Below are 22,506 nucleotides of genomic sequence, written 5' to 3' on the forward strand. Positions count from 1 at the left end.
AGCACTGAATTCACAAAGCCAGTGCTGCCAAAACTGCGCTGGGTTTCTTAGGTGTAAGCCGACGTAGGTGGAAGTGGGCGTGAGCTATGCAAATGAGGCGTGACCCCATGCAAATGATGGGACGAGCGCCAGACAGATACGTATAACGAACGGCGCATGCGCCGTCCCGTGGACGCATCCCAGTGCGCATGCTCAGAATCACGTCAGAACTACTCCCTAAGATACGCCGGATCACTGCCTACGGCGTGAACGTAACCTACGCCTAGTCATATTCACGTCCTACGTAAAATACGTCGCCTTGTGTCCACCTCCTTTATGGGGCATAACTTTACGCCGGACGTATGACATTACGCGCACTGCGTCGGGCGCACGTACGTTCGTGAATCGCCGTATCTCCCTCATTTGCATATGTGATTAGAAAAACAATGGGAGCGCCAAATGCGTCCAGCGTAAATATGCGCCCACTCTACGCCGGCGTAGGCAAGTTACGTTGGTCGGATGAAGCCTGTTTTTAGGCGTATCTTAGTTTGTGGGCCTGGCGCATAGATACGACGGCGCATATTTGCACTTACGCGGCGTATCTGGAGATACGTCGGCGCAAGTGCTTTGTGAATCCGGGCCAATGTATTCAGTCAGTGTGTGTGTTTCCTACAGATTGATCCAGTAATAGAAACCCACCAGAGAGATGTCCCCGTCCTCTGTATTCCCAGCCAACAGTGGGGCCCAAACTGTATGGTGGTGTACATTATTGTAAAGGAGAGAGCAGTACGGAGGCTCCACCTAGATCCCCCATCATCTGATAAACACATAGAAACAATGTATTCAGTCAGTGTGTGTGTTTCCTACAGATGGATCCAGTAATGGGAACCCACCAGAGAGATGTCCCCGACCTCTGTATTCCTGGAATTCCACACAGGAAGATCCCACCATCCCCCACCATCATCAGGTAGGTGGGACTGAGCAACTAGAACTCAAATTGAATTCTATGCTTTGAGATAACGTTCCTCTATGTCAACTCTTGTTTCCTTTTACAAATCTGTTCTGTCGCATTGGGGTTTAGGGTGAAGAACTGAAAGACATCAAAGTTGAGGTTAAAGTGGAAAAAGAAGAGACGTTTTGGGATGAGCAGTCTATGGAGGAGGGAGGTCCTCTGTATTCCCGGGATTCCACACAGGAAGGTCACACCATCCCCCACCATCATCAGGTAGGTGGGACTGTATTCTAACCATGAGAAGACATTCTATGAAATTCCTGGTTCCTGCCTTTGTACATATGTATTCTGTTATCTTTGGGTTTAGGGTGAAGAACTGAAAGATATTAAAGTTGAGGTTAAAGAGGAAGAAGAAGAGAGGTTGGTGAGTGGAGATCAGCAGTCTATGGAGGAGGGTTGTCATCTGGATTCCCAGAAGTCTACACGGGAAGATCTCCAATATTCAGAGAATGGGAGATCAGGAGATCAGGTAGACGGGGCTGGGCACAAAGAACTAAAAGATAATTCTATGAGAGAACATTCTTCTGTGTCATCTCTTATTATTGGCAGCAGTGTTTCCAGATGTTATATTTTATCATCTCTGGAATTTAGAATGAAGAACGGAAAGACATCAAAGTTGAGGTTAAAGAGGAAGAAGAAGAGAGGTTGGAGTCTATGGAGGAGGGGGAGATGATTATGAAAAGTAAACAGAAGGAATCTTCTCTACTTCTCAACACAAGTAAGTAATAATCACTAATTACAGAAGCATTTCCTTTTTTTAATTTACTTCTTTACGTTTTAAAGAATTAATTTTATATAATTTCATGGTTTGAAAAAGACGAATGTTCTTGGAATTCACCCCCAAAAAAATAAAATGTAAACCTGCTGTTTAGATGCGGATGAAGGAAGGAAATTTATATCAAGTTTGGCCCAATTTTCCAACAGGAATGAAATAATTCCATCCTGATCCCGAAAAGTCAGTCAGATAATTTCACACATCGGCGTTCCACTATTTTTAATTCCTACAAATATTCGTAGCTGAAGAAACCCTCAATATCACAGGGTGCTCAATCTGAGGTCCTCCCAGCTGTTGCAGAACTACAAGTCCCATGAGGCATTGCAAGGCTGACAAGTGCCTCTCAAAGCCAGGGGCATGATGGGACTTGTCGTTTTCGCAACAGCTGGAGGGCCACAGGTTGGGCACCCCGTGCTCAATATAATATAACATTAATGTCTAAGCCGCTAGCAAACAAAGTGAGTACACCCCTAAGTGAAAATGTCTAAATTGGACCCAAAATGTCAATATTTTGTGTGGCCACCATTATTTGCCAGCACTGCCTTAACCCTCTTGGACATGGAGATCACCAGAGCTTCACAGGTTGCGACTGGAGTCCTCTTCCACTCCTCCATGATGACATCACAGAGCTGGTGGATGTTGGAGACCTTGCGCTCCTCCACCTTCCATTTGAGGATGTCCCACAGATGATTAAGCATCTATACCCTCAGCTTCTTTAGCAAGGCAGTGGTCATCTTGGAGGTGTGTTTGGGGTCGTTATCATTTTGGAATACTGCCCTGCGGCCCAGTCTCTGAAGGGAGGGGATCATGCTCTGCTTCAGTATGTCACAGTCAGGGCCGTCGTATTGAGCGGGCACGGCCGGGGTCCCCAAGTGCTCATGGGGCCCCATCAGGGCCGGCTCCGATCTAGGTGGATGCAGTACTGCCAAGTTACCGTAGCGTCCCTATGAGGGTGTGCAGAGGCCGTCGGGGGGGGGGGGGGGTTAGATGATACCAGGAAGAAGCTGTAGTTGGTGCTGTTGAGCGCCCCCCCAATCATTGATAAAGCGGGTTGATTGTATCTTATTCCCCCCCGCTCGACCCCTCCCTTTTCCACTGTCAGCCGAGAGTAGAACAGAGAGCGGCTCTAATGTGTTCGCAGCGACACCGCCCACCTTCCTGCCCACTATCCCCATTGGCCACAGCAGAGGGCCAATCAGAAGAAGCTGGGGAGGCATCATGGGAAACCTAGTCCCGGAAGATAGGCGCCGGGCGCCATCAACACCAAGTGCCTTCAGTGGTGAGTGCTCCCAAGTCCCTCATCGTCTGATCGCCTCCCCCCTTAATGTGCCGATCGATCAGCACGCTCCTCCTTCTTCCCCCACTACAGAAGGGCCATGAGACCCCCCTCCTCTCTGCCAGACCCCCCTCCTCTCTGCCAGACCCCCCTCCTCTCTGCCAGATTCCCCTCCTCTCTGCCAGATTCCCCTCCTCTCTGCCAGATTCCCCTCCTCTCTGCCAGATTCCCCTCCTCTCTGCCAGATTCCCCACCTCTCTGCCAGATTCCCCTCCTCTCTGCCAGGCTGCATGGGAGAAGAGGTAAGGAGTCAGCCCCCCCCCCGCTTCTCACTTTAATGTAAGATGTCATTTCCGATAGCAGAACACCCCCTTCCCCTGTTTCACTACTTGACATGTCACTGGCACCACCCCCCCGCGCTTTTCAACTTTAATGTGACATGCCATTTTGCTTAGGGCCCCAGGGAGGTCAGGATCTGCACTGTCAGGGTTAATGGTCGAATGGAGGAAGAGTATTCCCCCTAATAGTAGAAGGAATAGTATCCCATCATTGGTATGCGTGGAAGATATAGTGCCCCACTGTTGGTGTCAGTGAGAGGAATAGTGCCTCATGTCAGTGGAAGGAATTGTGCCCCAAGGGCCGGATTAAGGCTGGCAAAGGGCCACATCTGGCCCTCGGGCCGCAGTTTGGAGACCCCCTGGCCTAGGCCATCTTTATGTAGAGAAACAATTATTATTTTTTCAGATCCTCTGAGAGTTCTTTGCCTTGAGGTGCCATGTTTAACGTCCAGTGACCAGTATGAGAGAGCGAGAGCGATAACACCAAATTTAACACACCTGCTCCCCATTCACACCGGAAACCTTGTAACACTAACGAGTCACATGACACCAGGGAGGGAAAAATGGCTAATTGGGCCCAATTTGGAAATTTTTACTTAGGGGGTGTACCCACTTTTTTTTTTTTGCCAGACATTAACTACTTGCCGACCAGCCGGGGCAGTTATACGGCGGCAGGTCGGCTCTCGAAGCGGCCACTAGCTCCCGGTCCTGTCAGGGGAGAAATGCTGATCTTCTGTTGATACAATGTATGAACAGCGATCAGTCATTTCCCCTAGTGAGTCCACCCCCCCCCACAGTTAGAACACACCCAGGGAACATACTTAACCCCTTCCCCGCCCCCTAGTGTTAACCCCTTCACTGCCAGTGGCATTTTTATAGTAATCCAATGCATTTTTATAGTACTGATCGCTATAAAAATGCCAATAGTCCCAAAAATGTCTCAAAAGTGTCCGAAGTGTCCGCCATAATGTCGCAGTACCGAAAAAAAAAAACGCTGATCGCCGCCATTACTAGTAAAAAAAATAAAAAATGCCATAAAACTATCCCCTATTTTGTAAACACTATGGGCCAGATTCACAAAAGAGATACGACGGCGTATCTCCTACCCCACGGAGCATGCGCAGTACACTTGGCGCGGGAAGGCGCCTAATTTAACTGGTGCCCGCCCCATTTGAATTGGGCGGGCTTGCGCCGAGCGCATTAACGTTACACCGCCGCAAGTTTACAGGTAAGTGCTTTGTGAATCAGGCACTTACGCTGCAAACTTGCGGCGGTGTAACGTTAATGGATTATGTTACGCCGCCGCTGCCTAGCGGAAATTTATGTGAATCTGGCCCTATAACTTTTGCGCAAACCAATCAATAAACGTTTATTGTGATTTTTTTTTTTACGAAAAATAGGTAGAAGAATACGTATCGGCCTAAATTTATATATTTTTGGGGGATATTTATTATAGCAAAAAGTAAAAAATATTGCATTTTTTTTCAAAATTTTCACTTTATTTTTGTTTACAGCGCAAAAACTAAAAACCGCAGAGGTGATCAAATACCACCAAAAGAAAGCTCTATTTTTGTGGGGGGGAAAAAAGGACGTCAATTTTGTTTGTGAGCCACGTCGCACGACCGCGCAATTGTCGGTTAAAGCGACGCAGTGCAGAATCGCAAAAAGTGCCCTGGTCTTTGACCAGCAATATGGTCCGGGGATTAAGTGGTTAATGGCTGTGTGTTGAGTTATTTTGAGGGGACGGCAAATTGACACTGTTATACAGGCTGTACACTCACTACACAACATTGTAGATACAAAGGGCCAGATTCTCGTAGAATGGCGTAAATTAGCGGCGGCGTAACGTATCCGATTTACGTTACGCCGCCGCAACTTGCACGTGCTGTATTCTCAAAGCACTTGCGGCGGCGTAGCGTAAATCGGCCGGCGTAAGCCCGCCTAATTCAAATGTGGAGGGGGGGGCGTGTTTTATGTTAATCTACTGTGACCCGACGTGATTGACGTTTTTTACGAACGGCGCATGCGCCGTCCGTGGAAATCTCCCAGTGTGCATTGCTCCTAATACCCCGCAAGGATGTATTGGTTTTGACGTGAACGTAAATTACGTCCAGCCCCATTCACGGACGACTTACGCAAACGACGTAACTTTTTAACCACTTGCAGACCGCCGCATGTATATGTACGTCCACAGAATGGCACGTACAGGTACGTTCCCGCCTTTCCGCGGGTCGGGGGTCCGATCGGGACCCCCCGCTACATGCGGTGGTCGGATTCCCACGGGGAGCGATCCGGGACAACGGCGCGGCTATTCGTTTATAGCCGCCCCGTCGCGATCGCTCCCCGGAGCTGAAGAACGGGGAGAGCTGTATGTAAACATGGCTTCCCCGTGCTTCACTGTGGCGGCGGCATCGATCGAGTGATCCCTTTTATAAGGGAGACTCGATCGATGACGTCAGTCCTACAGCCACACCCCCCTACAGTTGTAAACACACACTAGGTGAACACTAACTCCTACAGCGCCACCTGTGGTTAACTCCCAAACTGCAACTGTCATTTTCACAATAAACAGTGCAATTTAAATGCATTTTTTGCTGTGAAAATGACAATGGTCCCAAAAATGTGTCAAAATTGTCCGAAGTGTCCGCCATAATGCCGCAGTCACGAAAAAAATTGCTGATCGCCGCCATTAGTAGTAAAAAAAATTTTTTTTATAAAAATGCAATAAAACTATCCCCTATTTTGTAAATAAATATAAATTTTGCGCAAACCAATCGATAAACGCTTATTGCAATTTTTTTTACCAAAAATATGTAGAAGAATACGTATCGGCCTAAACTGAGGAAAAAAAAATATTGCATTTTTTTCAAAATTGTCGCTCTATTTTTGTTTATAGCGCAAAAAATAAAAACCGCAAAGGTGATCAAATACCACCAAAAGAAAGCTCTATTTGTGGGGAAAAAAGGACGCCAATTTTGTTTGGGAGCCACGTCTCACGACCGCGCAATTGTCTGTTAAAGCGACCCAGTGCCGAATCGCAAAACCTGGCCTGGGCATTTAGCTGCCTAAGGCTGCATTCACACCTGAGCGTCGGTCGTTCGGCGTTTTTTCGTGCGTATTCATGCTTATTTGCACGTTTGCATACAGCGTTGTCCGACGTTTTTGTACTTTGACGTTTTTATTTTAGCCAATAGGAAAAACTATCATCTTTTCATCACTTGTTGCTATGTTGGTAGATTTTTTTAATCTTCTGCATGGGCGACAAGTTCTATTGATTAAAGCGACCAAACGCCCGTTGTCGCGCAAGTGGCTTGAATCAAGCGTTTCCATTACTTTCTATGGGAAATGGAAACGCTCAAATACGCCCAAACCGCCCGATACGAGCGAAAAAAAAGGGTCCGGAACTTTTTTTGGCTACATGCGATGGGCGTCAGGCGCATCAGCGTTCAGATGTGAACCATCCCCATAGACTTTCATGTATTTTGGTCCCTCTGGCGTTTTTGAGCGTCGCGCTACAGGCGACAAAACGCCTAGGTGTGAATGGGCTCTAAAGGTCCGGGGCATAAGTGGTTAAAATTTTGACGCGGGAACGACGGCCATACTGCGCCTCATATAGCAGGGGCAACTATACGCCGGGAAAAGAATAACGTAAAACGTTGTAACTTCACTGCGTCGGCCGCGCGTACGTTCGGGAATTCGTTTGGGAATTCGCGTATCTAGCTAATTTGCATACTCGATGCGGATTTCGACGGAAGCACCAAAAAAAATGCACTTAAGATCCGACGGCGTTAGAGACTTGCGCCCGTCGGATCTAATGGATATCTATGCGTAACTGATTCTAAGAATCAGTCGCATAGATACGACGGCTCAGATTAGGACTTACGACGGCGTACATGGTGCTGCGCCGTCGTAAGCCCTTTGAGAATCTGGGCCAAAGTGTCATTTCTTCAGTGTTGTCACATGAAAAGATAGAAGAAAATATTTACAGAAATGTGAGGGGGGTACTTACTTTTGTGAGATAATGTACGTTGCATTTTTTTCTGCTTTGGTTGCACCCAGTTCCATGCCGGAGCTCTGAGAAACTGTTGAATGTTCTACCAACATAATGTACAAGACTTCTAACACTTATTGAAAACTTGGTTTCCAACAGATGGACTCTATCTATGGAAGTCTACTGAGGGACGTCTTGTTGTATCTCAAGGTTATGTTGCAGAAGATAATGGAATTGTACGATATTTTGTAGATCCCCCTAATTGTGAGGAACCTCCACATACATCCAATGGTGATAGTCGGGATGTCCATCTAAGACCTCACAGTGTGCCGACATCAACAGATCCAGCAGTGGACCCGTTAACGTGCCCCGAGTGCGGGAGAGTCTTCATTTACAGAAGACACCTTCTTCGACACCAGAAACTTTACGCGACCTATCGTTATTCATGTTCAGAGCGCGGAAAATGTTCTACTGAGGAAAATCTGCTCCTCAGGCACCAGAAAATTCATACAGGGGAGCGTCCTTTTTCATGTTCAGAGTGCGGAAAAGGTTTCATTTCGAAAAGTGCACTGGCTATACACCAGAGAATTCACACGAAGGAGCGTCCTTATTCGTGTCCAGAGTGCGGGAAAGCTTTCATTACCAAAACTAATCTTGCTAGACACCAGAAAACTCACACGGGGGAGCGTCCTTATTCGTGTTCAGAGTGTGGGAAAAGTTTCAGTCGGAAAAATAGACTTGTTACACACCAGAGAAATCACACGGGGGAGCGCCCTTATTCGTGTTCAGAGTGTGGGAAAACTTTCATTGAGAAAAATAGACTTGTTGCACACCAGAGAGTTCACACGGGGGAGCGCCCTTATTCATGTTCAGAGTGCGGAAAATGTTTTCCTGAGAAAAAAACACTCCTCAGGCACCAGAGAATTCATACAGGGGAGCGTCCTTTTTCATGTTCGGAGTGCGGGAAAGCTTTCATTGACAAAAATAATCTTGTTATACACCAGAGAATTCACACGGGCCAGAGTCATCCACATTTATGTTCAGAGTGTGGGAAATGTTTCACTCAGAAATCAGACCTTCTTAAACATCAGAGAATTCACACGGGCCAAGGTCCTCATTTATGTTCAGAGTGTGGGAAACGTTTCACTCAGGAATCAGATCTTCTTAAACACGAGAGAATTCACAGGGGGGAGCGTCCGTTCTCGTGTTCAGAGTGTGGGAAATGTTATACTAACAAAGCAAACTTTCTTGCACATCAGAGAATTCACACGAGTCCTCATTTATGTTCAGAGTGCGGGAAATGTTTCATTATTAAACACGCGCTGGTTAGACACCAGAGAATTCACAGGGGGGAGCGTCCTTATTCGTGTCCAGAGTGCGGGAAAGCTTTCCTTGACAAAGAAAAACTTGTTATACACCAGAGAAGGCACACGGGTGAGCGTCCGTTCTCGTGTTCAGAGTGCGGGAAATGTTTCATCCAGAAATCGGACCTTCTTAAACACCAGAGAATTCACACTGGCGAGCGCCCTTTCTCTTGTTCAGAGTGCGGGAAGTGCTTTACTGAAAAAGGCACACTTGTTACGCACCAAAGAATTCACACAGGTGAGTGCCCTTTGCAGTGTCCGGAGTGCGGGAAACGTTTCCGTCACAAGACAACACTTATTACGCACCAGAGAATTCACACTGGTGAACTGCCGTTTTCATGTTCAGAGTGCGGGAAGTGTTTCGCAAAAGAAAAAACACTTCTCAGACACCAGAGAAAACACAGAGGCGAGCGTTCTTTCTCATGTTTAGAGTGCGGGAAGTGTTACGCGGAGAAGGCAAAGCTTCTTGCACACCAGAAAAATTCACACGGGTGAAAGTCCTTATTTATGTTCAGAGTGCGGGAAATGTTTCATTCAGAAATCAGACCTTCTTAATCACCAGAGAATTCACACGGGTGAGCGTCCTTTATGTTCAGAGTGTGGGAAATGTTTCAGTCGCAAGGAAGCACTAAATACACCAGAAAATTCACACCGGGGAGCATCCTTTTTCGTGTTCAGAGTGCGGGAAATGTTTTTACTGAGGAAAGAGATCTTATTACACACCGGAGGAGTCATATCACCGAGGGTCAGATTTCCTCCTGGTGAGAAAATGTTATTATAACCACATGAAGATATACAGGTTTAGAATTTCTACGAAGACAATTGAAGTGTATATTTGAAAACAATAAAAATATATATATTTGTTCAGTATATTTCTCCAGTGCCTGCACATTTCTTCATGTTTTAACCACTTCAGCTCCAGAAAGGATTTACTCTCATCCCTGATCCATGGCACGGTAAATGTGACTCCTGTGCGCTAGGGTTGCCACACCTTCCCCTTAATCCAGGACACATATGAATTACACAGGTTCTGAGGCTGATTTAATGCAGATAAGGCACCAAGTGAGTTTAATTACCTCCTTAATCAGCCACTGAACCTGTGTAATTAATATGTGTTGTGTATTAAAGGGATGATGTGGCAACCCTACTGTGCAGATGCATGGGAGTCATGTTATCGTGGCCTGGTCTATCGAGAGGCCGAAGGTGTGGGACCCAGAGGGAAGACCGGACGAAGATGGAAGCCCTGGATCGGTCCCAGCATTGCGCTGAAGGACACCATAGGACAGGTAAGTCTGCCATAATGTACGAATATGCTGTGCATACTAGCACATTATGCCATAACCTTAGTCATAAGGGTTATGACTAAGGACTTATAGGCTGAAACGCGTTAACTGTTTTCATTTGCGTTTGTTCACTGTGGCTCCTCCATAAAAACAACGATTTTTTAAGGATCAACAACCGGAGTGCGGATCTTTTTTCCTACATTATGCCATAACCTACCTGGGGGGGCTTAAAACAAATTTTTATAGCCGGCTTTACTTTCTTTGTAACTGTGTGCCTAGCCGGTGTTTTGTGTACTGTGGGAGAGGTGCTTTTTACTAGGGGAAGACCTGGTTCCTTGTCTTTGCTTGGCAGGGACACAGGATCCAAGTTTTCCCTACTGACAGAACGGCGACCTGCCTTGTTTACATAGGCAGCCTGCCGTTCTGCCTCTGTACCGAACGATCGGTGGGCGCCGGCGGACATCAAGTCGTGTGCGGTAGCCGCTGATCGGCTACCGCTGTGCATAATCACAGTAGGAGCGAACCGCCAGCCGTGCGCATTCGCTTCTGCCACCCGGAAGTGCAGGATCACGTATGTGTGTGTGTGTGTATATATAATGTGATCCTGCACACAAAAATAGATGGTGGAGGAGAGCTGTCGGAGAATGTAGTGTGGATGATGGAGGAGAGCTGTCGGAGAATGTAGTGTGGATGGTGGAGGAGAGCTGTCGGAGAATGTAGTGTGGATGGTGGGAGGAGATCTGTCGGAGAATGTAGTGTGGATGGTGGAGGAGAGCTGTCGGAGAATGTAGTGTGGAAGGTGGGGGAGATCTGTCGGAGAATGTAGTGTGGATGGTGGAGGAGAGCTGTCGGAGAATGTAGTGTGGATGGTGGAGGAGAGCTGTCGGAGAATGTAGTGTGGATGGTGGAGGAGAGATGTCGGAGAATGTAGTGTGGATGGTGGAGGAGAGCTGTCGGAGAATGTAGTGTGGATGGTGGAGGAGAGCTGTCGGAGAATGTAGTGTGGATGGTGGAGGAGAGATGTCGGAGAATGTAGTGTGGATGGTGGAGGAGAGCTGTCGGAGAATGTAGTATGGATGGTGGAGGAGAGATGTCGGAGAATGTAGTGTGGATGGTGGAGGAGAGCTTTCTTCATTCTGGATATTTGCGGTGGCGAGCACCCACACTGGTCTGTATTTCGATGTTTACCTGAGCGGTATACTCACTCTCTTTGAGTGGTTCAGGTGGCAGGATTGCTATTTCCCATGCGCTCTGTTGGATCTTCTATAATTCAGAGATGTAAATGATCTGGTAAGGAGTTTCAGCGCTATCTTGGTGTGACACAATGAAACACCCATGTGCATTGTATTTGGGCACTTCACATTTTTGAGAACAAGTGTGGTTTCATATTTCCCGGATATTTTCTTCACATTTACAGAGATATACACTTTTTTTTTCCTATGTTGGCATTTTTCTTAAAAGGCATTAAAAAAAAAATGCATTGTTTTTCCAAAGGAAATGTTTGAAACACTACAGTACACTTTTCTATTACTCTACAAATCTAGAGAACATAAAATAACCACCCAAAGCCAATGAAAAAGCCAATAACTTTTGCAAAGTATGTACTTTTTTTTTTCCTGGTTAAATTTTTTCTTGCGCAAGAACACAGAAGAATGTTTTTAAAGTGTTCAGAAACAACGGAGGCGGCAGTCTTTATATTGACCCCAAGATGGCGATCTCACCAATTGTGAGTGGAACGCATAGACAGGAAATGAGGTACGATACAGACAGGAAGTAGTATTGAAGGCAGGAAGTGAGGTAAGGAAAAAAAAAACAATAGTTTCCGGTGAAGTAGCAGGAAGTAGAGAGGAGACATTGCTGGAAGTGAGGAGGTAATAAGATATTATTTTATATTTACGTCCAATTGCAACCCCTTCCTAACCTCTCCCCATTGTGTCGGTCCTCTTCCTCCATATTTGTGATGCCTTTAACCATTGATTGTGTCCGTCCTCTTCCTCTATATACATGTGATGTATTTTTATCTCTGGCAAATGCTGCTACAAACTTGTATATGATATACAATCAGGGCCGCTGATAGGGCAGTACAACCAGCCCTGTTGTACCGGGCCCCAGCCAGCAGGGGGGGCCGAGCAGATTTCTAGTTAAAGTGGAGTTCCACCCATAAATATAACATTACATCAGTAGTTTTAAAAAAAATTCATTAGTCCTTTAAGAAAAAATATTTTTTTTTAGATGCCTTCAAAGTGTTGTTGCTAGGCAGAATAGTTAATCTTCCCTCTTCCTGCACCTAGGTGCTTAACCTACACCGCACAGACTCCTGGGAATGGAGTGGGTGTAACTTTCCAGGAGTCTGTGCACTCCCCAGTCTCGAAGAATCATGTGACTTAGGGCTCTTTCACACGGAGCGGACCGTTTCTGGGTCCGCTCCGTGTGTCCGCCAAAGCTCAGCGGGGATCCCCGCTGAGCTGTCGGCGGATAGGGCGGTCCCCGCACACAGTGCAGAGACCGCCCTGTCTCTGCTCCGCTCTCCCCTATGGGGGATCGGCTGCAAACGGAACGTCTGCATCCGATCCGTTCCGCCGAACGGAAGAAAAATAGGGTTTCTTCCGTTCGGAAAAGCGGATCCCGACTGATGCGGACGCTAGCGGATGCTCCATCCGCTAACGGACGCGATTTCATAGGGATTCATTACAAGTCCGTTAACGGACTTGTAATGAGCGGACCGCTAGTGTGAAAGGACCCTTAGGTTTCAGCACCTGTACTGTCCATTACACTGCTTGTGCAACACTGAGCATGTGCAAGATCTGCAAGGCTGAAATCCAGGAAGTCACACAGTCTGGCTTCATGATGCCCACACTTAAGATGGCCCCAGTCAATTTCTATTTTATAAAGTGTCTAAATGCTGTAACAACCTAACAAAACGGACCTTAGTTTACAGACTAACTTTACTAGAATACATTAAGCTTGTGTATTACAGGGTATTTATATTTAAAAAGTGAAATTGTGTCCGGAACTCCGCTTTTAAAAAAAAATGAATTAGCTAAATAACTTTGTTAACCTGCACCTACTTAATTGGCAAGGTATATAATACCTTCATGGGCCCCATCATGTTAATAGAGGTGCCCAGGAGGTGAGAGAAGAAGAGGGATTTTTTTTCCATGTTCCGGTGGAGGCATAAAATCCCTTCTCTGCATTAGTGTACCTTGTCTCACTGTATGCTTTCCTCGGCGTATGGATACAATTGTAATGCGGCTCCCTTCCCTCAGTAAATGCCGTGCTGCAGCCTGAGGGAGAGAGACTGATCACTGAGGAGGCTGAATGAAAGTGTAATCCCGACGCTGGTCCACAAGGCAAGCAATCCCCCTGCACACACATCACACACACACACTGTGACATCACACAGGCCGAGGCTCAGTCCCCTGACTCCCCATTGTGTGCGCATGGTCATTATCATTTTGATGATCAGAGCACAGCAAGTGTTGTATGGCTCTGTCATGTGTAACATGCTCTTAGGTGCTGACTTTCTTAACCACTTCCCATCCGCAGACTGTTTTTACGGCCACAAGGTAGCTCCAAAATGCCGGGAGGCCGTCAATATATGGCCTCCCGCCGTTGGGGGGGCTTGCGCCCGCTGCTGCTTCACACAGGTGCCGATGCGCGTGCCTGGTGGCCGTGATGTCCGCAAGGCACTCACGAACGTCACAGAGCCAGGGGCGGGCTTGGAGTCCTGAACATCGGAAAATATTACCAAGCTGCACAAATCTCCCAGCTTACAATGCTCCGGGCTACCTCCGATATTCCTTCCTGGGTTCTCCAGTTGTGCACCGGTCCCCATCACCACTTATGGCTCCCTCCTAAAATGCGTCCGTCCCCCCCCCCTCACTCAGCCCTTTAATGGCCCATAGCTTAGAACTCTGATACACAGTTCGGTATTCTGGTGGGCTAATGTACCCATCCCTCCCGCCTCTCCTAAATAACCACCTCTTTTACCACGGCCTAGAATATCCTCATGTTTTTTCCTGGTGGCCAGCCCATGGATTCTCCCAGGTGCGGCATTTTCTTGGAACTCGCACCTTCACCTCGTGGGCTTCAATCCGAGAAGCTCATGAAGCTCCCTCAGTGGAATTTTTACGCTATCTTCAATTACGACACTGGATCTCCTCTCTCAGACACAATGATGCCTTTCCCTATCAGAAAACAGCCTTCGAGCTAACGTGCCAACAATCCCCTGGTTCTCCGGGCACTATATCTTTGATATACTCCTCCCTCAACTCAAGCGGGATTCCGACCGCGTTTTCTTATGTCCTCCACTAGAAACGAGACTTATTCCACATCTACCTAGCGTATTGGAGCAAGGCCTGGTCTAATATTGCAAGGTGCTCCTTGAACACGGCTACCCTAGAGGCGGCTTATAAGGTGCTCGTCCGTTGGTACTGGGTTCCATCCCGTATCGCCAAAACAAACCCATCCTGCAGCAATAGATGTTTCAGGGGCTGTGGTCAGCGTGGAGATGAACTTCATATCTGGTGGTCCTGCCCCCACCTGGTGGGATTCTGGTCAAGGGTTTTTGGTCTTCTGTCCACTCTCTTCCATATATCCCCCCGCAAGGATGCCAAATTGTCCTCACTCCACTGCCCAATCCCGAGCCTCTTCTCTTATCAACACAAGTTGGCCACCTATTTGTTTATCGCTGCGAAGCGTGCAATAGCAAGGGCCTGGAAGAAGCCAGCTGTCTCGTTTGCGGAGGTGAAGAACATCCTAACGATTCTCATGATTAATGAGAAGATGTCTAGTATTCTTCATGACTCCCACGCCAAGTTCCTCAAGGTTTGGGGCCTGTGGTGGTCCTACGCTCTTCCCACTCTGCATCCGACCAGTTTAGGCCTCGCTAATTGACCCCCTCTTCCCTCCCGACCTGGGGGTACTTGTCTTTTCCCTACCCCATTTTTCTGCTTTGCACCCCCTTTCTTCCTCCGTCTTTTCTTCTCTCCAGAGTCCCCCCTTCACCACCTACCCCCCCCCCCTTTTATTTGTTTTTCCTATTTGTTTTTTGGCATTTGTGTTCTTTGTATGACCCCGACTTTAGCTTTGTTTTCCAAATTTTTGTGGACTATTCCACGATTTAACCTCTGTGCATTCAAGCTCAGTTACCCTATGTTGGCCTCGGCTGGAGGGCTGCTGATATTTGACCATTTCCACTATCACATATGTTTCTAATGTGCATTATTAAGGTGTACCATGTTATGTGTATTATTTACATCCCCGGCGTGGGATTTCTATAGTCGTTTTTCATTTCTTAAAAATTTCAATAAAAAAGATTGTACCAGGAAAAAAATAAGGGGAACATTTTAGAGATGTTACGGTGGTGAAGTCTACAAGCTTTTGACGATTGGATTTGAGGCTGAAAGGACAGGTCAGAGTCTAGGATTACACCTTGTACCCTGGCCGTATCTTCAGGAATCGGTTCGCCCAGCTGAGTTGCCCTGCCACAGTATACTGTATGTGTGGTGGGCGGTCCTGAAGTGGTTAAAGCCCAATTGGAGACCAGACTTTTTTTTAGTTTTTTTCAAAATTTTCATAAAGATGATGTTTTGGAGCCTCTGTGATATTATTTTAACTGTACCCATTGGGAAGATTTCCTGACGCATCCTGTTGTGTTAGACACCCATGACATGGAAGTAAAAAGTTCCTAAATGACACACTGGTGACCGAAAACCTAAACAGAGATTCTAACCCAGGTTTTCTCAACTGGGGTTTCATGGAACCCAAGGGTTCCTTGAGAGGTTGCTAGAGGTTCCTTGAGCAATTTCTGCCTCTCAGATAAGCTCTCACTGACACCATATTTTTAGCTACAGTATCTGTAAAGGGGTAATTATTCCTAATGACCACAAGTGTAAGGAGCATTCTCCCCACTGACCATCACACAATGTATCCTAAATTGTAGATATAGTCATTTGTAGCTCGGGTTCTCTGAGACAATAAATGCTGACCGGAGAGGTGAGGAGGATTCTGGGAGGTCACATGACATCACTCTCATCTCTTTACTTAAAACTCAAATCTGACCAGAGGTGAGGAGGATTCTGGGAAGTCAGTAGTGATAATTTGTACTTCTATCCTTACACCGGATTGTGAAATAGTGAAGAAAACATTGAGTGAACCATTTACACCCAACAGTTATGTGAAAGGGGCATCACCCATCACAGGTGAGCGGTTCTGGGAATTCTGGGACATTATCCAGTAACAGACAAGGGGTGTGTCTGGATGGTGACTGTGTCATTGTGTGTGTCAGGTTCCTATAAGGTGTCAGGATGTCACTCTGGGCTGTCTTAATGAGAGGGCACACCTGGGGACTGCCCAGGGGCCCCAGCTGCATGGGGGGCCCCTGCACTTTCCCCAAAGCAGCTGGTCCTTGAGCCCACGCTGCCCCAAAATTGGGGGCCCCATGATGGCACTGAGAGTGATGGATACACAGGGGAGGCAGGCTGGCAGCAGTGTGCCGTGTGGTGCAGAACTATACCTATTATTTCACAGTCAGCAGGTAGGGGCAGGGCCAGTGCACGTGCACAAGTGATGCTCTGACCCCGCCCCATGCAGCTTGAATGCTCAGGACTCGAAGGCTGTGGGGTAGGAGCTGGAGTGGGATCAGGTATCAGGGATGTAGAGAGGCCACAGTGTAGGGGGGTCACAATACAAGGGGTATCTTATGGTATATCATTACAGTGTTTGGGGGAAAATATAGGGTGTAGAGGGGTCAGAGTGGTGGGGGGATATTTGGGGTGTAGAGGGGTCAGAGTGGTGGGGGGATATCTGGGGTGTAGAGGGGTCAGAGTGGTGGGCGGATATCTGGGGTGTAGAGGGGTCAGAGTGGTGGGCTGATATCTGGGGTGTAGAGGGGTTAGAGTGATAGCGGATATATTATATGCACAGGACAGCTTTACTTTATGTATGTAATATTTATTTGTTGTACAAAATGATTGTTCATGTAGTTAATGCGGAGCTCCATCCAAAAGGGGAAGCTCTGCTTGTCTGCCTCCTACCTACTTGATGTCTGTTTACCTGCACTGTCTCCATTGTAGGGCCCCCAAAGCATTACTTTGCCCAGGGGCCCATGATGCTATTAAGATGGCCCTGATGTCACTGTCTATTTCTCCATGGAGGAGTGGGAGTATTTAGAAGGACACAAGGATCTCTACAAGGACGTCATTATGGAGAATCAGCCGCCCCTCACATCACCGGGTAAGAGGAGACTTTATTGTAAAGGAGAGAGCAGTACGGAGGGTCCACCTAGATCCCCCATCATCTGATAAACACATAGAAACAATGTATTCAGTCAGTGTGTGTGTTTCCTACAGATGGATCCAGTAATGGGAACCCACCAGAGAGATGTCCCCGTCCTCTGTATTCCCGGGATTCCACACAGGAAGGTCACACCATCCCTCACCATCATCAGGTAGGTGGGACTGTATTCTAACCATGAGAAGACATTCTATAAAATTCCTGGTTCCTTCCTTTGTACAAATGTATTCTGTTACTTTTGTGGTTTAGAGTGAAGAACAGAAAGACATCAAAGTTGAGGTTAAAGAGGAAGAAGAAGAGAGGTTGGTGAGTGGAGATCAGCAGTCTATGGAGGATGGTTGTCCTCTGGATTCCCACAATTCTACACAGGAAGATCTCCAATATACAGAGAATGGGAGATCAGGAGATCAGGTAGATGGGGTTGGGCACAAAGAACTAAAAAATTATTCTACGAGTGAACATTCTTCTATGTCATCTCTTATTATTGACAGCAGTGTTTCCAGATCTTATATTTTATCATCTCTGGAATTTAGAATGAAGAACGGAAAGACATCAAAGTTGAGGATAAAGAGGAAGAAGAAGAGAGGTTGGTGAGTGGAGATCAGCAGTCTATGGACAAGAGAGGTCCTCTGTATTCCCAGGATTCCACCCAGGAAGATCACAATTATAAAGATAATGATCAGGTAGATGGGACTGGCCAAAAATAACAAAACAAAATATTCTATGAGAGGACATTCCTCTGTAATCTCTTGTTCCTTTTTCTAAATGTATTCTGTCATCTTTGGGGTTTAGGATGAAGATTTTAAAGATATCAAAGCTGAGGTTAAAGAGGAAGAAGAAGAGAGGTTGGTGAGTGGAGATCAGCTGTCTATGGAGGAGGGGTGTCCTCTGTATTCCCGGGATTCCGCCCAGGAAGATCACACCTATAAAGAGAATAATCAGGTAGGTGGGACTGGGGGAAAAAATAAAAAGAATTCTGAGTGGACATTCCTCTATGTAATCTCTTATTATTGGCAGCAGTGTTTCCAGATGTTATATTTTATCATCTTTGGAATTTAGAAAGACATCAAAGTTGAGGATAAAGAGGAAGAAGAAGAGAGGTTGGTGAGTGGAGATCAGCAGTCTATGGAGGAGGGTTGTCCTCTGTATTCCCAGAAGTCTACACAGGAAGATCTCCAATATACAGAGAATGGGAGATCAGGAGATCAGCAGTCTATGGAGGAGGGGGAGATGATTATGAAAAGTAAACCGGAGGAATCTTCTCTACATATCAACACAAGTAAGTAATATACACTAATTACAGAAGCATTTTCTTTATTTAATTTACTTCTTTGCGTTTTAAAGAATTAATTTTATATATTTTCATGGGTTGAAACAAACAAATGTTCTTGTAATTCACCCCAAAAAAATGAAAATGTAAACCTGCTGTTTAGATGAAGGAAGGAAATTTATATCAAGTTTGGCCCAATTTTCCAACAGAAATGAAATAATTCCATCCTGATCCCAAAACGTTAGTCAGATTTGTGTAGGTGGGCTTGAAAATGAGGGAGTGGTGGCAGTTTAGAAATCATGTCCTGATTTTTCAGCTTTTGTCAGCTCACACTCTAGTTTCGCCATTCATTCCTATGGGACCAATTTTGCTGCAAAAACAACGATATTTCGAGAACCATTCGGCGAAACGTTCCACAAATAGCACCAGCAAGGGCCCGAATCTGAGTCAGAGCATTCTCCAGAAGATGGCGGGGGAAGGGGGCACTTTTCACCCCCCTTACGCCCACACACTGCTTCCACCCTGGCAACAAATGATTCCAGGACTGCCGACAGTGTATCCATGGGAACCGCAGGTGCAGGGCCACCGTTTGCGGTCTCTGGCAATGTAGGGGAAGAAAGGCCAGATACTGACTCCATTATCACCCACTGACAGCCCTTAGGGACTAAGTGAAAAACACGTAAGAAGTCCACCCTCCTTGCTGCACCGACCAGGGGGGGGGGGTTACCCAGGGGACTCTCCACCCAGAGGGAGACCACTCAGCACAGCTGCCCGCCTTCCTTGTATACACAGCGTGTGGTGTGAGGTAAAATCTGTGAGGTAAAATCTGTGAGGTAAAATCTGTGAGGTAAAAACTGTGAGGTAACATTTGTGAGGTAAAAACTGTAAGGTAACATTTGTGAGGTAAAAACTGTGAGGTAAATACTGTGAGGTAAAATCTGTGGGCTGTGCTCTGTTCAGAAAGCCAGTGCTAGAGAATTCCCAGGAGACAAACTCCCCCTCACAGAAAGCGGACCCCGGTGCCCCCCCACAGGTACACCCTGGTCGCAGCGGGCCCTAGGGCAGGAGGGGAAAGGGTGAAAGAGAGCAGGGAAAGGGAGAACAGGAGAACCCCTTAATCCCGGGAATGCCCAGCTGTTCCATCCTGCCGAGGCAGGAGGAACCATACTTACCTGTACTTGCGAGGACATGCTGGCGCATCCCTGACAGACCCACAACCGATGGTACAGAGTAGCTGACGGCCCGATCCACTGTGAGTGAGACAACAAAACAGCACAGTCATGTGTGGACCCTGGAGCAAAAAGCCCACCCCAGGAGTCATGGGGTATGTCGTGGCAGACCCAGCACTTAGCTCGATGGCCGGACTGGGAAGACTACAAGGATCTATATATCCAGCCTGTCGCCCAGCCGGAATCTGAATACAAAATAAAAAAATTCTTCAGGGCGCTGGGCCCAAACGAAGCCACGTTCTTCTCTGCTAGGCAGAAATAAAACTGAGGCTGCAGGGAAGAGGGTTATGTCCGGAGGGACGGCCCCCTGGGTGGGGCTGTTCAACTCTGTTAAAGTAACATGTATTTAAATATCTAACATGTTCTGCCTAGTCCTCTCCTATGAACAGGAAAATTACCCATATGTCAAGACTTTGAAGGCTGTGTCCATCCATGGACGATAAGAGAAATTATATTTTTGTTTTTGGGTTTAAAGTGATCTAAACATACACTGGTCCCTTCTATTTCTGTATGTGGGTGATGGAGATGTAATTATAATCAATATCCCGGCTCTCTCCCAGCCTGTCTGCAGGGAAACAGTGGCAGGAGGAGCTTCTAGTCCTCTGTTGCTGGTCACATGTTCAGAATAGAAAAAAACAGCCTTTGGAATACAAAGTAAAAACAAATACTTCATATCAATAAACTCTGAGAAACTGTTGAATGCTCTAACAACATAATGTATAAGACTTCTAACACTTAGTGAAAACTTGGTTTCCAACAGCTGGAATCTATCTATGGAAGTCTACTGAGGGACGTCTTGTTGTATCTCAAGGTTATGTTGCAGAAGATAATGGAATTGTACGATATTTTGTAGGAGTAAATCCCCCTAATTGTGAGGAACCTCCACATACATCCAATGTTGATAGTCGGGGTGTCCATCTAAGACCTCACAGTGTGCCGACATATCCAGATCCAGGAGTGGACCCGTTATCATGCTCCAAGTGCGGGAAATGCTTCATTCAGAAATCGGACCTTCTTCAACACCAGAAACTTCACACGGGCGATCGTCCTTACCCATGTTCAGAGTGCGGAAAATGTTTTGCTGAGAAAAAAGTGCTCCGCACGCACAAGAAAAGTCACACAGGGGAGCGTCCTTTTTCATGCTCAGAGTGCGGAAAATGTTTCATTTTGAAAAACACACTGGTTATACACCAGAGAATTCACACGGGAGTGCGTCCTTATTCGTGTCCAGAGTGTGGGAAAACGTTCTTAACCAAAAACAAACTTGTTAGACACCAGAAAATTCACACGGGTGAGCGTCCTTATTCGTGTTCAGAGTGCGGGAAAGCTTTCATTGAGAAAAATAAACTTGTTACACACCAGAGAATTCACACGGGGGAGCGCCCTTATTCATGTTCGGAGTGCGGAAAATGTTTTACTAAGAAAAAAGTGCTCCTCAGGCACCAGAGAATTCATACAGGGGAGGCCCCTTTTTCATGTTCTGAGTGCGGAAAATGTTTTACTGAGAAAACACTGCTCCTCGGGCACCAGAAAATTCATACAGGGGAGCGTCCTTTTTCATGTTCAGAGTGTGGGAAATGTTATACTGAGAAAGCAAAACTTCTTGCACATCAGAGAATTCACACGAGCGAGCGTCCTCATTTATGTTCAGAGTGCGGGAAATGCTTTACTGAGGAAAAATTGCTCCTCAGTCACCAGAAAAATCATACAGCGGAGCGTCCTTTTTCATGTTCAGAGTGCGGGAAATGTTTCATTCTGAAAAACACACTGGTTAGACACCAGAGAATTCACAGTGGGGAGCGTCCGTTCTCGTGTTCATTTTGTGGGAAATCTTTTGTTCAAAGAGGAGACCTTCTTAAACACCAGAGAATTCACACGGGGGAGCGTCCTTATTCGTGTCCAGAGTGCGGGAAAGCTTTCATTGAGAAAGGAAGACTTGTTATACACCAGAGAATTCACAGCGGGGAGCGTCCATTCTCATGTTCAGAGTGTGAGAAATGTTACACTGAGAAAGCAAAACTTCTCGCACATCAGAGAATTCACACGGGCGAGAGTCCTCATTTATGTTCAGAGTGCGGAAAATGTTTCATTCAGAAATCAGACCTTCTTAAACACCAGAGAATTCACACTGGCGAGCGCCCTTTCTCTTGTTCAGAGTGCAGGAAGTGCTTTACTGAGAAAGGCACACTTCTTACGCACCAAAGAATTCACACGGGCGAGCGCCCTTTCTTATGTTCAGAGTGTGGGAAATGTTTCACTCGCAAAGAAGGACTGACTACACACCAGAAAATTCACACCAGGGTGCATTCTTTTTCATGTTCAGAGTGCGGAAAATGTTACACTGAGGAAAGAGATCTTATTACACACCGGAGGAGTCATACCACCGAGGGTCAGATTTCCTTCTAGTGAGAAAATCTTATTCTAACCACATGAAGATATACAGTATCTCACAAAAGTAAGTACACCCCTCACATTTCTGTAAATATTTTCTTTTATGTTGTCATGTGACAACACTGAAGAAGTGACACTTTGCTACAATGTAAAGTAGTGAGTGTGCAGCTTGTATAACAGTGTAAATTTGCTGTCCCCTCTAAATAACTCAACACACAGCCATTAATGTCAACAAAAGTGAGTACACCCCTGAGTGAAAATGTCCAAATTGGGACCAATTAGCCATTTTCCCTCCCCCGGTG

At 46.5% G+C, this 22,506-nt stretch overlaps 4 protein-coding genes across 5 annotated transcripts in view; all 4 read left to right on the forward strand.

The window, feature by feature from the left end:
* The window catches only part of LOC120910016 (gastrula zinc finger protein XlCGF26.1-like), a 111,051-nt gene extending 101,761 nt beyond the window's left edge, over positions 1 to 9,290 (forward strand). The window contains exon 4 of one of the 2 annotated variants that reach the window (XM_040321850.1): positions 7,531 to 9,290. In XM_040321850.1, the coding sequence (XP_040177784.1) occupies positions 7,531 to 9,230 (1,700 nt within the window). In that variant the 3' untranslated portion in view covers positions 9,231 to 9,290. The remainder of the gene's footprint in view (positions 1 to 7,530) is intronic. The other variant, XM_040321851.1, reaches the window with a different exon arrangement.
* LOC120910546 (zinc finger protein 850-like) overlaps positions 1 to 22,506 on the forward strand; it is a 1,103,195-nt gene that overhangs the window by 914,489 nt on the left and 166,200 nt on the right.
* LOC120910051 (gastrula zinc finger protein XlCGF26.1-like) lies at positions 1,304 to 22,287 on the forward strand. Its single transcript, XM_040321902.1, has 3 exons — positions 1,304 to 1,365; positions 18,519 to 18,593; positions 20,574 to 22,287. Exons 2-3 carry the CDS (start codon positions 18,530 to 18,532, stop codon positions 22,217 to 22,219), a joined length of 1,710 nt encoding a protein of 569 aa, XP_040177836.1. The 5' UTR covers positions 1,304 to 1,365; positions 18,519 to 18,529; the 3' UTR covers positions 22,220 to 22,287.
* The window catches only part of LOC120909802 (zinc finger protein 623-like), a 68,413-nt gene continuing 55,775 nt past the window's right edge, over positions 9,869 to 22,506 (forward strand). Inside the window, exons 1-4 of the mRNA XM_040321532.1 lie at positions 9,869 to 10,021; positions 14,333 to 14,845; positions 17,848 to 17,997; positions 18,107 to 18,256. Of these exons, the coding sequence (XP_040177466.1) occupies positions 9,869 to 10,021; positions 14,333 to 14,845; positions 17,848 to 17,997; positions 18,107 to 18,256 (966 nt within the window). The remainder of the gene's footprint in view (positions 10,022 to 14,332; positions 14,846 to 17,847; positions 17,998 to 18,106; positions 18,257 to 22,506) is intronic.

Source organism: Rana temporaria, chromosome 8 (assembly GCF_905171775.1).
Source record: "Rana temporaria chromosome 8, aRanTem1.1, whole genome shotgun sequence".
Taxonomy (NCBI): Eukaryota; Metazoa; Chordata; class Amphibia; order Anura; family Ranidae; genus Rana; species Rana temporaria.